Raw genomic sequence first — 15081 nt, 5'->3', positions numbered from 1 at the left:
AAGCTTTATTCCATTCCATCTGGCCTTCCTGTTATTTTTGAGAGTTTAAACTTGTCTATTTTACAGCTTCCCAGATCGTCTCCTTTCCTCTTCTCAGCCTTGCACTTTGTCTTCAGAAACAAAAGTGGTGAAAAAAACAACAACAACAACAACAAACAAACCAGAAATGATTTTTGTGGGTTTTTGAGAAGGAACGAAATTAAATGTGCCCAGGGGCCCCTTGGTGGCTCCGTGGGTAAAGCGTCAACTTCAGCTAGGGTCATGATCTCACTTGGTGGTTTCGAGCCCACCTTGGGCTCTGCGCTTTCAATGCAAAGCTCGCCTGGGATCCTCTGTCTCCCCCTCTGTCTCTGCCCTTACCCCCCCCCCCCCCCCGCTCATGGTCTCTCTCTCAAAAATAAACTTAAAAAAATTAAATTACCCAGTTTGCCATTCTTAACTGGAAACGTAATTTTTTTTACACCCTGGAGGCTCCTCCTAGCGGCCGTTTCGCGGGCTCCCCCTAGCGGCACAGCGCGTCTGGCCGAGCCTGTTGCTCCCGTCAAGCTCAGCCTCTTCTTCGCTTACCACCCCAACCTCCAGGCTGTGACTGCACCCTCGCCCGGGCGCGAACTTTCCCGCACTGCTCCCCACACACCAGCTGGCTTGGGGAGACCCTCAGAGCTCCCGGTTCTCAGGGCATGCCCCTCCTCCCGGGGCGAATTATCGGAGGCGGTGGCGGCTCCCTCTGGTGACACCTCTGCTGGTGGGGCGATGCCCTGGGGCAGTCCCTCTGGTGTTTTCAGCTCGCTTCCCTCCCCGCCCCGTGAACACGCTCGGGCAAAGGGACCAGGGCTCCGGCTTTCTTGGCCTGCTGGCTCTGGGGACGAGCCTGTGCCCTCTGGCTGGACAGAGGGAGGGAGGCCCTGACTTCTCGGCGGGTCCCGCCGGGAACCGAGTCCCTGCAGCACGGAGGTAGGGACGTGAGCACCGCTAGCAGCCTGCCCCTCCCGGGGAGACACCGCAGCCCTTGGCTGGGAGCTGGGGGCCTGAGGGTGACTCCCGTGTCCTTGGCCACCTGCTCTGGGAGGGGGGAGCTTCCCTCTTGCTGAACTGCTGGGAAGGGAGCAGTAGCTATGGCTCAAGTCAGATTTTAGTAACTTTTCTTGAGTGAATGTTTCTCCATTTGTTGTGTGTCCTCACGACAGTTTCCGGAGACTTTACAGGAGGGTTTTTGTTGTTGTTTTGAAGTTTTAGCAGTTATGGTATTCTCGGCGGGGGAGGGGGAGTAGATGGAGGGGCTTCTGGGGCTGCTGTTCTAGAACTGGGTGTCTGCCCCTTGTTTTTTAAAGGGAAAAGTTTTGACTGAATAAAATCTAAGGACATTTAAGTATTGAAGAATACATGAACAAATCTGAAATGGAAACATTTCAGAAAATTACAAAGTAAGAAACAAATGGTTGTAACTCACAAGTCCCTTCGTCTGTGAATTTAGAACTTTGATAAAAATACTGATAGGTTTAACTGTGATGCCTGTTTGGGTTTTCAATTCGTTAAAACTAATAATACCAATAAAAGTTTATTGAGGTAACTATTAAGAAGCTACTTTTACAGATTTCTAATAGTATATCGAAATAGTCTTTTCTTTTTTTCCAAATATCCTGCCTGGTTTTGTTAAAATGTCAGTGATGGTTTAAGTAATAGTTAAAAATGCAGTATTTATATCCTTTCATTGTAGGGGACACAATGAAATGGAACTAATGTATCATAATGAAGTTAAACCCATCTATGTTAATTCTTTTTAAAGATTATTCATTTTGAGAGAGAGAGACTGCGAGCAGGGGAGGGGCAGAGAAAGACGGAGAATCTGAAGCAGGCTCCACTCTGTCAGCACAGAGCCCATGCGGGGTTCGAACTCATGAATCTGTGAGATCATGACCTGAGCTGAAATCAAGAGTTGGATGCTTAACCACCTGAGCCATGTAGGTGCCCCAAAACCCATCTATATTTAAAAATGCTTTGAGAAGTTATAATTCTATCAAACATCAATAAGAACAAACAAAAATCAAATAGCAACAATGAATGTGTTCAATAGAGGTAAATCTAAATTGCTTTTTAAATGTTTTTTCCCCCAGTTTTACTATGATTGACAAATAAAAATTGCATATATTTAAAGTATACAACATGATAATTTAGTATACATACACACTGTACAATGATTACCACAATCAGGTTAATTAAGATATCCATCACTTCACTTATTTTTTTGTGGTGATAACACTTGAGATCTATTCTCTTAAGCAAATGGACAGATGAATGAAGAAAACATGATCATATGTATATATATGTGTATGTATATATATACATACGTGATTATATGTGTATATATATATATCACATTTGTGTATATATATACAAAGGTGATTATATATATATATACACACACACACACACACACACACACACACACACACACACACAGGGATCTCCCTTCCCTGTAGGCTTGCTTGAGCCTGTGTTTGGTCAGTGCAGACAATATATATTATATACCCTTATATATATATTGGGATATCACACAGCCATGAGAAAGAAATCCTGCTATTTGCAACAATGTGGATGAAACTGGAGAACATTATACTAAGTGAAATAAACCAGACACAGACAAGTACTGCATGATGTCACTCACATATGGACTCTAAAAAAAAAATCAAACATACAATAATGTAGAATATAGTTGAGTTTATCAGAGGCTGGTTGAGGGGAAAAGGGGAGATATTTGATCAAAAGATACAGTCTTTTAATTTAGAAGATGAATCTGGAGACCTACTGTACAGCCTGATTAGAGTTAATAACTATGTATTGTGTACTTGAAATCTAAATTACTTTTGAGGAGACAAAAAACCCCAATGTCTTGCAGTGGGTGTGGATGTTCAGGGGCAGCTGCATTGACCTCTGAATTACACCTGCATGTGAGCCTGGGTCTCTATGGAGTAACTGTCCTCTTCTCCTTGAAAGGGGAACTGTTATCATCTGGGTGATTATCTCTAAAAAGAGCAGGTAAACCTCACTCTCAGCACAGTTTCAGTGAGAGAGTTTATGGGCTCCTTTCTCATTTACAGCCTGTGTCATTCATGGGTAATACTTTCAAGGTTTTTGTTTTTGTTTGTTTTGCCTTTGAGTCCCCACACTTTTCATTCCTTATCTTCTTGGAAAGCAGGCTTAGGTTTTGTTATTGATGAGTGTTTTCATCCAAGCCATCCATTATTTCCCTCTGAAGTTGTTCTACATTTTCTTCTGAGATGCCTTTAGCATTAGTTAGTTGGGACTGGAAGGGTTTCAATCCCTCTTTGACTGATCATTTCTGTTCTTAAATTAAGATGAGCCATTATCACCCAGTAACATGACAGTTTGGGGTTTCGTTTTGATTGTTTTTTCAAAGGTGTCCTCAAGTGAAGAGGTCAACCCATTCACATTTCTCTGAAGTGTTGCCAAACACAGAGTTTGTGCCTTCAGAGGACTGGCCTTTATAAGAGGTGACCTGCGAGATGCATAGACTTGTATAAACTCATTTTAGTCTTTTCACTGACATAACGATATTCTTTAACCAAGACAGAAGAGCATTTGGCTATCTCTTTATTCCTCCTTAAAGTATGTTGGCTTCTTATCAAAAAGTAAAAAATCATAGCAGCATATACTGAAGGGAAACCCAAAGAGCTTTGTCTCAAGTAGCCAGATACTACCACCAGAGCCCTGCTCTAGGACCAGAATGGAAAGATATTTCTGTGGCAGTCCAAAGGCCCTGCATGACTCCAAAGGCACTGAAGCTTGGTTGCTGGCTATTGGTATCCGGTGGACCACAACTATCTGCTTGGAACCCTGTGGACTGTTGTATTTCTTTTTATTTTTAATTTTTAATTTTTTTGGAGAGTGTGAGTGGGGGAGAGGGGCAGATGGGAGAGAGAGAATCTTTAGCAGGCTCCACGCCCAGTGCGGAGTTCTACACGGGGCTTGGTCCCACGAGCCTGGGGTCATGACCTGAGCTGAAATCAAGAGTTGGACAGTCTACTGACGGAATCTCCTAGGTGCCCCTGGAGTGTTCTATTTCTAAAACAAACTAGTGCCTGGCAACCTAGGCCAGACTACCGGTAGGGAGGGCAAGTGAGACCTGGTTGAATAAAACACTATGCCCTAATAAAACAAAGTACACTCTTTGGTCACTGCTGCACACACAGAAAGCGTATTTCTATTGTGCCGATTGCATCCAGAAGAGACTAGCCCATGAATTTTTGCCTCTCCTGACACTACGCAAAACCTAGAGGATTAAAGTAGCTTCGTGCCATAACCTACATTCTCTGCATGCAGGTGTGTCAGAACACAATGGTGAGACACACCCACGTTCTGGGGTGAGCCTCCTTCTGAGTTAGTCTCCTTCTGCAACCTTGAAGGCAGATTCTACTTATCAAGGTTACAGGGATCTCCCTTCCCTGTAGGCTTGCTTGAGCCTGGGTTTGGTCAGTGCAGACAAGCTGGGTCAGAGAAATGAAGGGCCTCGCCAGAGGTGCTACTTCACCGATAAGAACTCGGGAGACATCAAGGAGAACTGTAGACGTCTTAGCATTTCATGTCTTTTCAGCGGAAACTTGCTGTAGTTCAATCCAAGTGCCCTTAGCGAGGTGACTCAATGACCCAGGCTCCTACCATCATGTGACCCTGCCACCGTCAGCACAGTCATCTTCAGAACTGTGGTTGCCTCCGTGGAGGGAGTACATCATTCTGTCAGCTGGATTTGCCATCTTTTGTTTCTTTAAACAAAATCGTACTCTCCTCGTATCTCTCTAGCAGATTCAGGCCCAGAGCTTCTTTTGTCCATACCCAGGACTCTGCCATGAGCAGTTCTCTCCACACAGCCTTTGTTCATAGGAGAAAGAACAATCAGAAGAGGCTGATCTGGAAATCCTGCCGCATCAGGGTTTGGTTCACCTAAGAATGTGGAGAATAGAGGCTCTTACCAGGCTTGGAGGTGGGGGCAAAGATTGGTCAATGTTTGGTAGAGTGATGACTGTTTCTTTGTTTATAATTTATTTGAAAGAGAAATCACAAATTAAGAGTTTATAACATGTTTCTAAAAGTAAAGAATTCAGCCATGGCACAGAAGATCTTTATTAGGAAAAAATTACTTAAGCAAATCCGTTTTATATGCAGAAAGGGTATTCGCTCTTCTGGGATACAAGTGAAATATAACTTATTTGGTGGTGATAGGCAGATCATTCTTATTTTTTAAAATGCTTATTTTGAGATAGAGCCTGCATGTGCTAGTGGGAAGGGGCAGAGAAAAAAGGAGAGACAGAATCCCAAGCAGGGTCTGTACTGTCAGTGTAGAACCCAGTGTGGGACTCGATCTCATGAAATGCAAGATCATAACCTGAGCTGAAACCTAGAGTCAGACACTTAACTGACAGAGTCACCCAGGCGTCCTCAGATCATTCTTATCTTAAGCCTCATGAGTACAGAACAATTTAATGATGTCAGGATGAAGCCCCAGACTCAGTGTGTCTTTTGTTTCATCTGATCAAGCCCTTCTGCCTGAGTCAGTAGTATCAGTGCCATCTCCAGAAGCCCAGCTCCATGGGCATGGGGAGTCAAAGACAATACAGTCTGGGTCACGTTTGCCAGAGAGGATGGGGTCACAGTAGACACTCAAAAGCATTTAGCCCTCCTTTCATAGAAGCCTCAGTTTTTAAAGTGTTTTTTTGTTTGTTTGTTTTTGATGGACCTAGAATTCTAGGTTGTCCATTTTCCTTCTTTAAAACTGCAATTCCATTTTCTTCTGGCTTCAATAGTTTCTGTAAAGAGATTAAATCTAATTCTCATAGTTTTCACTGGAAGGAAATGTGGCTTTCCCCCACCCTCTGGCTGCTGTCACAATGTTTCCTTTATCTTTGGTTTTTACCAGTTTGACGATGAAGCATGTGAGTTTGATTTTCCTCATATTTATCCTCAGCTCTGCTGAGCTTCCTTGTGGCAGCTTTCTTCAAACATTGCGTATCTAATTCTCTTCTCCTTCTGGAACTCAGTTACACATGTTAAAACTTAAGAGACTGTATATCCCAAATCTCTCTTACCCTCTATTCTGGTGTTTTCTTTCCTTTTCTTTTTAAAATTTGTTTATTTGTATAAGATGCATTCTGAATAGGTCTTGTTGACGAGTCTTAAAACTGATTTGGTCTTCTGCTGTATCTAGTCTGCAGTTTAATCCATGTAATAAATTATTTCAGACATATTTTGCAGTTCTAGAATGTCAATTTCTTTTTTTTTTAATTTTTTAAATGTTTATTTATTTTTGAGACAGAGAGAGACAGAGCATGAACAGGGGAGGGTCAGAGAGAGGGAGACACAAAATCTGAAGCAGGCTCCAGGCTCTGAGCTGTCAGCACAGAGCCCAATGCAGGGCTCGAACTCACAGACTGTGAGATCATGACCTGAGCTGAAGTAGGATGCTTAACAAACTGAGCCACCCAGGCGCCCCTAGAATGTCAATTTATTTCTTAAAATAAAGCCTAATTCTGTGTTGAAATGCTCCATGTTTTCATTGTTTTGTTTACCTTTTCCTGTATAATTTTTAAATGATCATTTAGAGGTCTTTTCTGTTAACTCCATTTACTGGATTATCTCTGGGTCTGCTTCTGTTGTCTGTTTTCTCACTTGACTATTGGTCACTTTTCCTTTCTTTTTTAATGTCGCCTAATTTTTAATTACGTTAGACATGGTGTTGATACATTATAGAAGGGCTGGACTATTGTTATCTTCTAAAGAATAGTTTTGTTTTGGAAGAATTTATATTACTAGCAGATTATCTTGTTGGGGTTCTATTTGAATCTTTGTTAGAATGTTCTATTCCAGTTTTGTCTTTAGTCCTAGGATGTAGCCCTTGCTCCTATGCATGGTCTTTATTCACAGGGCATAGTTTTTCTGGGGTTCCAATTCAATGTTGGGGATGCTCACTAAGGTTTCTGTACTCTGGTTGAGTTGAAACTCCTGGGAAGAGTCTTCCCAGGACTCTTTCCTACTTTGCCTACCATACTTTTGCTTTTACATAATCATTTTTGGATATGGTCAAAGACCTGAGGAGAACTTCTACATAGATTTTGGGGGCTATTTTTCTGTGGTTTCTTCTTCTTCAGTACCCTGCCTCCAAATTTCAGCTATTGCAGCAGGCTCAAACTCTGATCTCTATTTAGTCTGGTCAGTAAGACTGTTGGGTTCCACTTCTCTGAACTACAGTTTAGAAAATGACTCTAAGGGAGAAAGTTGGAGTGAATGTAGGGTTTATCCCATATATTCCTTCTCACAAGCATTTCAGTCCTGTGCTATTCACCATATATTGCCTGAAATCAATTATTTCATATAGATGGTCTGGCTTTAGTTTATAGAGAGTGGGTTAATGCATTACCAGCTATCCTGTAATGGATGAAAATGGACACCTTCATTTATTCTTATAAATAAAAAGCAATGTAAATATTTAAGGTTCTTCCATGTCTTTTCATCGCTTGATAGCTCATTTCCTTTTAGTGCTAAGTAATTCATTGGCTGGATGTACCATAGTTTATTTACCATTCAACTACTAAAGGACATCTTGGTTTCTTTCAATTTTTGGCACTTATGAAACTGCTATTAACATCTGCAGTAGTTTTTGTGTGGACATAAGTTTCAATCCTTCAGGTGAATACCAGGGAGTGTGATTGTATGGTAAGAGTATGTTTAGTTGTGTAAGAAACTGCCAAACTGTCTTACAAGGTGGTGGTACCATTTTTCATTCCATACACTGTTAGGAAATATTCTCTCTGCTTCTATCTTTTGTTAGCGATTATAGAGATTTCCTTAAAATTTTTGTAGAATTCATCAGTCTAATCTGGTCTTAGTGATTTCTCTTTTGGCAACTTATTTATTGATTCCTTTTCTTTAATGGATATAGGCCTATTCAGCTAGTCTATTTCTTCTTGTGAATTTTGGCAGAATTGGTCATTGGTCTCTTTCAGAGAATTGGTCTATTTCATATAGGTTATCCAATTTGTGGGTACTGAGTTGTTCATAATATTTTTTCAATTTTTATTTATTTTTTAAATTTTCATCCAAGTTAGCATATAGTGCAAGAGTGATTTCAGGAGTAGATTCCTTAATGCCCCTTACCCATTTAGCCCATCCCCCCCTCCCACAACCCCTCCAATAACCCTCTGTTTGTTCTCCACATTTAAGAGTCTCTTATGTTTGTCCCCCTCCCTGTTTTATTTATTTATTTTTTGCTTCCCTTCCCTTATGTTCATGTTTTGTATCTTAAAGTCCTCATGAGTGAAGTCATATGATATTTATCTTTCTCTGACTAATTTCGCTTAGCATAATACCCTCTAGTTGCATCCACATAGTTGCAAATGACAAGATTTCATTCTTTTTGATTGCTGAGTAATACTCCATTGTGTGTATGTGTGTGTTATATATATATGTATGTGTGTGTGTGTGTTATATGTATAACATATATATATATGTATGTGTGTGTGTGTTATATACAACACGCACACCACATCTTCTTTATCCATTCATCCATCAATGGACATTTGGGCTCTTTCCATACTTTGGCTATTGTTGCTAGTGCTGCTATAAACATTGGGGTGCATGTGCCCCTTCAAAACAGCATACTTGTATCCCTTGGATAAATCCCTAGTAGTGCAATCCTGGGTTGTAGGGTAGCTCTATTTTAATTTTTTGAGGAACCTCCATACTGTTTTCCAGAGTGGCTGCACCAGCTTGCATTACCACCAGCAGTGCAAGAGATCCTCTTTCTCCACATCCTTGCCAACATCTGTTGTTGCCTGAGTTGTTAATGTTAGCCATTCTGACAGGTGTGAGGTGGTATCTCATTGTGGTTTTCATTTGTATTTCCCTGATGATGAGTGATGTGGAGCATTTTTTTCATGTGTCGGTTGGCCATCTGGATGCCTTCCTTGGAGAAGTGTCTATTCATGTCTTTTGCCCATTTCTTCTCTGGATTATTTTTTGGGTGTTGAGTTTGATAAGTTCTTTATAGATTTTGGATACTAACCCTTTATCTGATATGTCCTTTGCAAATATCTTCTCCCATTCTGTCGGTTGCCTTTTAGTTTTGCTGATTGTTTCCTTCGCTGTGCAGAAGCTTTCTATTTTGATGAGGTCCCAGTAGTTAATTTTTGCTTTTGTTTCCCTTGCTTCCAGAGACATGTTGAGTAAGAAGTTGCTGCAGCCAAGATCAAAGAGGATTTTGCCTGCTTTCTCCTCGAGGATTTTGATGGCTTCCTGTCTTACATTTAGGTCTTTCATCCATTTTGAGTTTATTTTTGTGTGTGGTATAAGAAAGTGGTCCAGATTCATTTTTCTGCATGTCGCTGTCCAGTTTTCCCAGCACCACTTGCTGAAGAGACTATCTTTATTCCATTGGATATTCTTTCCTGCTTTGTCAAATATTGGTTGGCTATACGTTTGTGGGTCCATTTCTGGGTTCTCTATTCTGTTCCATTGATCTGAGTGTCTGTTCTTGTGCCACTGCCATACTGTCTTGATGATTACAGCTTTGTAATACAGCTTGAAGTCTGGGATTGTGGTGCCTCCTGCTTTGGTTTTCTTTTTCAAGACTGCTTTGGCTATTTGGGTGTTTTTCTGGTTGCATACAAATTTCAGGATTGTTTGTTCTAGCTCTATGAAGAATTCTGGTGTTATTTGGATAGTTATTGCATTGAATATGTAGATTGCTTTGGGTAGTATTGACATTTTAACAATATTCTTCGTATCCAGAAGCATGGAATATTTTTCCATTTTTTGTGTCTTCTTCAATTTATTTCATAAACTTTGTATAGTTTTCAGTGTATAGGCTCTTCACCTCTTTGGTTAGATTTATTCTTAGATATTTTATGGTTTTTGGTGCAATTGTAAATGGGATCGATTCCTTGATTTCTCTTTCTGTTGCTTCATTGTTGGTGCGTAGGAATGCACTGGTTTCTGTGCATTCATTTTATATCCTGCAACTTTGCTGAATTCATGGATCAGTTCTAGCAGTTTTTTGGTGGAATCTGTTGGCTTTTCCATGTAGAGTATCATGTCATCTGTGAAGAGTGAAACTTTGACCTCCTCCTGGCAAATTTGGATGCCTTTTTATTTCTTTGTGTTGTCTGATTGCTGAGGCTAAGACTTCCAATACTATGTTGAATAACAGTAGCAAGAGTGGACATCACTGTCTTGTCCCTGACCTTAGGGGGAAAGCTCTGTTTTTCCCCATTGAGGATGGTATTAGCATTGTGTCTTTCATATATGGCTTTTATGATCTCGAGGTATGATCCTTCTACCCCTACTTTCTTAAGAGTTTGTATCAAGAAAGATGCTGTATTCTGTCAAATGCTTTCTCTGCATTTATTGAGAGGATCATGTGATTCTTGTCCTTTCTTTTATTGATGTGATGAATCACAATGATTGTTTTGCAGATATTGAACCAGCCCTGCACCCCAGTCATAAATCCCACTGGTTGTGGTGAATAATTTTTTAATGTATGGTTGGATCTGGTTGACTAATATCGTGTTGAGGATTTTTGCATCCATGTTCATCAGGGAAATTGGTGTATAGTTCTCCTTTTTAGTGAGGTCTTTGTCTGGTTTTGGAATCAAGGTTATCCTGGCTTCATAGAAAGAGTTTGGAAGTTTTCCTCCATTTCTATTTTTTGGAACAGCTTCGAGAGAATAGGTGTTAACTCTTCGTTAAATGTTTGGTAGAATTCCCCTGGAAAGACATCTGGCCCTGGACTCTTGTTTTTTGGGAGGTTTTTGATTACTAATATGATTTCTTTACTGGTTATGGGTCTGTTCAAATTTTCTATTTCTTCCTGTGTCAGTTTTGGTAGTGTATATGTTTCTAGGAATTTGTCCATATCTTCCAGATTGCCCATTTTATTGGCGTATAATTGCTCATAATACTGTCTTGTTTTTATTTCTGCTGTGTTGGTTGTGATCTCTCCTCTTTCATTCTTGATTTTATTTATCTGGGTTCTTATCTTTTTCTTTTTGATCAGATTGGCTAGTGGCTTATCAATTTTGTTAATTCTTTCAAGGAATCAGCTTCTGGTTTCATTGATCTGACCTTTTTTTGTTGTTGTTTCGATAGCATTGATTTCTGCTCTAATCTTTATTATTTCCTGTCTTCTGCTGTTTTTGGGTTTTATTTGTTCTTTTTCCAGCTCTTTAAGGTATAAGGTTAGGTTGTGTATCTGAGACCTTTCTTCCTTCTTTAGGAAGGCCTGGATTGCTATATACTTACCTCTTATGACTGCTTTAGCTGCGTCCCAGAGGTTTTGGGCTGTGGTGTTATCATTTTTATTGGCTTCCATGTACTTTTAATTTCCCCTTTAACTTCTTGGTTAGCCCATTCATTCTTTAGTAGGATGTTCTTTAGTTTCCAAGTATTTGCTATCTTTCCAAATTTTTTCTTGTGGTTGATTTCAAGTTTCATAGCGTTGTGGTCTGAAAATATGCATAGTATGATCTTGATCTTTTTGTACTTGTTGAGGGCTGATTTGTGTCCCAGTATGTGATCTGTTCTGGATAAAGTTCCATGTGCACTGAAGAAGAATGTATATTCTGCTTTAGGATGAAATGTTCTGAATATATCTGTTAAGTCCATCTGGTCCAGTGTGTCATTCAAAGCCACTGTTTCCTTGTTGATTTTCTGTTTAGATGATCTGTCCATTGCTGTAAGTGGGGTGTTGAAGTCCTCTACTATTATGGTATTATTATCAATGAGTTTCTTTATGTGATTAATTGATTTATATATTTGGGTGCTGTCACATTTGGAGCATAAATGTTTACAATTGTCAGGTCTTCTTGGTGGATAGACCCCTTAATTATGATATAATGCTGTTCTTCATCTCTTGTTACAGTCTTTATTTTGAAGTCTAGATTGTCTGATAAAAGTGGCTACTCTGGCTTTCTTTTGTCAAGTATTAGCATGAAAGATGGTTCTCTATCCCCTTACTTTCAATCTGAAGGTGTCTTTAGGTCTAAAGTGGGTCTCTTGTAAACAGCTTATAGATGGATCTTGTTTTCTTATTCATTCTGTTACCCTATGTCTTTTGATGGAGGATTCAGTCCATTGACGTTTAGAGAGAGTACTGAAAGTTATGAATTTATTGCCATTATGTTTCTTGTAGAGTTAGGGTTTCTGGTGTGGTCTCTGGTCCTTTCTAGTCTTTTTTTTTTGTGTGTGTGTGTGTGTGTCTTTTCTCCCCTCAGAGAATGCCCCTTAAATATTCTTACAGGGCTGGTTTAGTAGTCACAAACTCTTTAATTTTTGTTTAGGAAACTCTTAATCTCGCCTTCTATTTTGAATGACAGCCTTGCTGGATAAAGAATTCTTGGCTGCATATTTTTCTGATTCAGCACATTGAATACATAATGTCATTCCTTTCTGACCTGCCAATTTCTGTGGATAGGTCTGCTGCAAACCGGATCTGTCTTCCCTTGTAGGTTAAGGACTTTTTTCCCTTGCTGCTTTCATGATTCTTTCCTTGCCTGAGTATTTTGTGAATTTGACTATGATGCACCTTGTTCATGGTCAGTTTTTGTTGAATCTTATGGGAGTCCTCTATGCTTCCTGGATTTTGATGTCTGTGTCTTTCCCCAGGTTAGGAAAGTTTTCCGCTATGATTTACTCACATAACTTTTTTACCCCTTTTTTCTCTCTTCATCTTCTGGGACCCCTATGATTCTGATGTTGTTCCTTTTTTTTTTTTTTTAAACATTTTTTTTTCAACGTTTATTTATTTTTGGGACAGAGAGAGACAGAGCATGAACGGGGGAGGGGCAGAGAGAGAGGGAGACACAGAATCGGAAACAGGCTCCAGGCTCTGAGCCATCAGCCCAGAGCCTGACGCGGGGCTCGAACTCCCCGACCGCAAGATTGTGACCTGGCTGAAGTCGGACGCTTAACCGACTGCGCCACCCAGGCGCCCCATGTTGTTCCTTTTTAATGAGTGACTCATTTCTCTAATTCTAAAATTGTGCTCTTTTGCCTTAGTCTCCCTTTTTTTCTGCATTATTATTCTCCATAAGTTTGTCCTCTGTATCACTGATTTGCTGTTTTGCCTTGTCCATCCTTACTGCCATGGCATCTATTCAAGATTGCAGCTCAGCAATAGTGTTTTTTATTTCATCCTGACTAGTTTTTACTTCATCTCTTCAGAGAGGGATTCTAATCTATTTTTGACCCCAGCCAGTATTCTTATTATTGTGATCCTAAATTCTGGTTCAGGCATCTTGCTTGTATCTGTGTTGATTAAGCCCCTGGTTGTTGTTTCTTCCTGCTCTTACTTTTGGGGTTAATGCCTTTGTTTTATCATTTTGAAGGGAGAAAAGGAATTGATTAGGTAAAAAAAATTAAAATAAAAAAATTAAAAAGTGCACACACACAAATAAAATAAATGATGCTAGATTCTAGGTGTGTTCTGGTCTGGCTATTGAAAGGAGCTTGATAGATTATAGAAAAAAGGGAAAGAAAAAAAAAAACGTTTGAAAATTTCAGAAAATGAATACAATGAAAGATAATAAAAATGAAATGATGAAAGTAAAACAGAATTTGAAAATTTTACAAAAAAGTAAAAATATAGTAGAAAAAATTAAAGCAAAGTATTTTTAATAAAAATTGAAAATAAAAACTTTTTTTGTATTCAAGAAAAAGAAAACAAAAAGAAAAAAATGGAATAGATGGACCAGTTAGCAGACTGAAATACAATTGAAATTACATCGTTTTCCTGTAGAAGTCAAACTGTGAAGCCCTTGATAGTCCACAAACTAAGTAGGCGCAGGGACTTGTGGTGTTCCTGAAGAGCGAGGTTGGCCCAGTTGGGCAGGGCTTAGTGTAATGGCTCTGTTCTCCACTAGATGGCGCTGCTTAGCTTACTGGGGTGGATTATTGTGGCACTTGTAGGTGTGTACGTGCATGCGCGGGAGTGGTGAAAATGGCATACCCAGCCACCCAGTCTCCAGTATTGGAACTCTATTCTCCTCAATCAACAATTGCGCACCCATCATTTGTTTCCGGCTTCCCGCTCCCTGCTTTTACACTGTGACCAAGCTGTCAGGTTGCCAGGGCACTTCCCTCCTGAGTTTTATCTCAGAGGCAGCTGTGTTTCTCGACCCCTCACTTCTGAGGGACTGTGGCTTTGACCCGCTCAGATCATCTGGGGGGAGTGTCTCACTGAGCAATGGCTGGTGCTGGCCACACCCACAGAGGACTGTGCTGCTGCCCAAGCCCAGAGACTGTGGCTGGGTGCCAGCCCACCCCCGAGAATGTTCTCGTGATTGTGTAGTAGCAGCATTTCAGGGATTATGGAAAATCACAACATACATCTGGCACCAGGCTTCACCCTTAATGACCTTGTTCCAGCACCAGTGAATGTGGTTTGTTATCTGGGGTCTGCTGGGACCGGGTGGCCACAGAGCCTCTACCAAATGTCCTTCCAGCAGTGGAATCACTTCTCCCTGTGTGGCCCGAGAGCCTCCTAGACCCCACTATGCTCCTGGGGATTCACTCTTCCCACCAGAGCACCACCAGGTAGCAAGCTGAAGAGTTTTAGACTCTGTGCTACCCCTGTTTATACAGTCTTAATGGAATTTAAACCCTCTCCTTTCTCCCTTTTTAGTTCAGTCCCTGTGGCTGTTTCCACTTTTCCACTTTCTCTCCAGCTGCTTTTGGGGGGGGGTGCTTTTCCCATATTCTCCCCCCATCTCTGTCCTCTCTCTGCAAGCAAAAACAGCTCCCTGCCCTCCGTGGCTTCTCTCACCCCCATTTCACCTCTCTGCTCTGCATACCTGCTGAGTTCTGTAGTTCAGGTTGTGCAGATTGTTGTGTCAATCCTCAAATCAGTTTTCTAGGTGTGCAGGATGGTTTAGTGTTGATCTGGCTGTATTTCATGGATGTGAGATGCAAAAAAAACCTTCTATGCTCTTCTGCTATCTTGGCTCCCTCCATAATATTCTTGTATTAACCTTTTAATGTCTATGGGATCAGTCCCTCTTTCATTTCTGATATTAGTAA

The 15081-nt window shown here is 40.6% G+C and overlaps 1 protein-coding gene across 16 annotated transcripts in view; it reads left to right on the top strand.

Moving 5' to 3' along the window:
• The window catches only part of LOC123384041, a 59022-nt gene that overhangs the window by 4545 nt on the left and 39396 nt on the right, over positions 1-15081 (top strand). For 9 of the 16 annotated variants that reach the window (XM_045052788.1, XM_045052786.1, XM_045052789.1 and 6 more), the window contains one exon: positions 67-954. The exons of 6 other annotated variants lie outside the window; for them this stretch is intronic. In XM_045052788.1, the coding sequence (XP_044908723.1) occupies positions 67-909 (843 nt within the window). In that variant the 3' untranslated portion in view covers positions 910-954. Of the gene's footprint in view, positions 1-66; positions 1571-15081 lie in introns of those variants that run through there. One more of the 16 variants, XM_045052784.1, reaches the window with a different exon arrangement.

This window comes from Felis catus, chromosome A2, assembly GCF_018350175.1.
Source record: "Felis catus isolate Fca126 chromosome A2, F.catus_Fca126_mat1.0, whole genome shotgun sequence".
In the NCBI taxonomy this organism is placed as follows: Eukaryota; Metazoa; Chordata; class Mammalia; order Carnivora; family Felidae; genus Felis; species Felis catus.
This window is presented reverse-complemented; position numbering and strand designations above follow the sequence as displayed.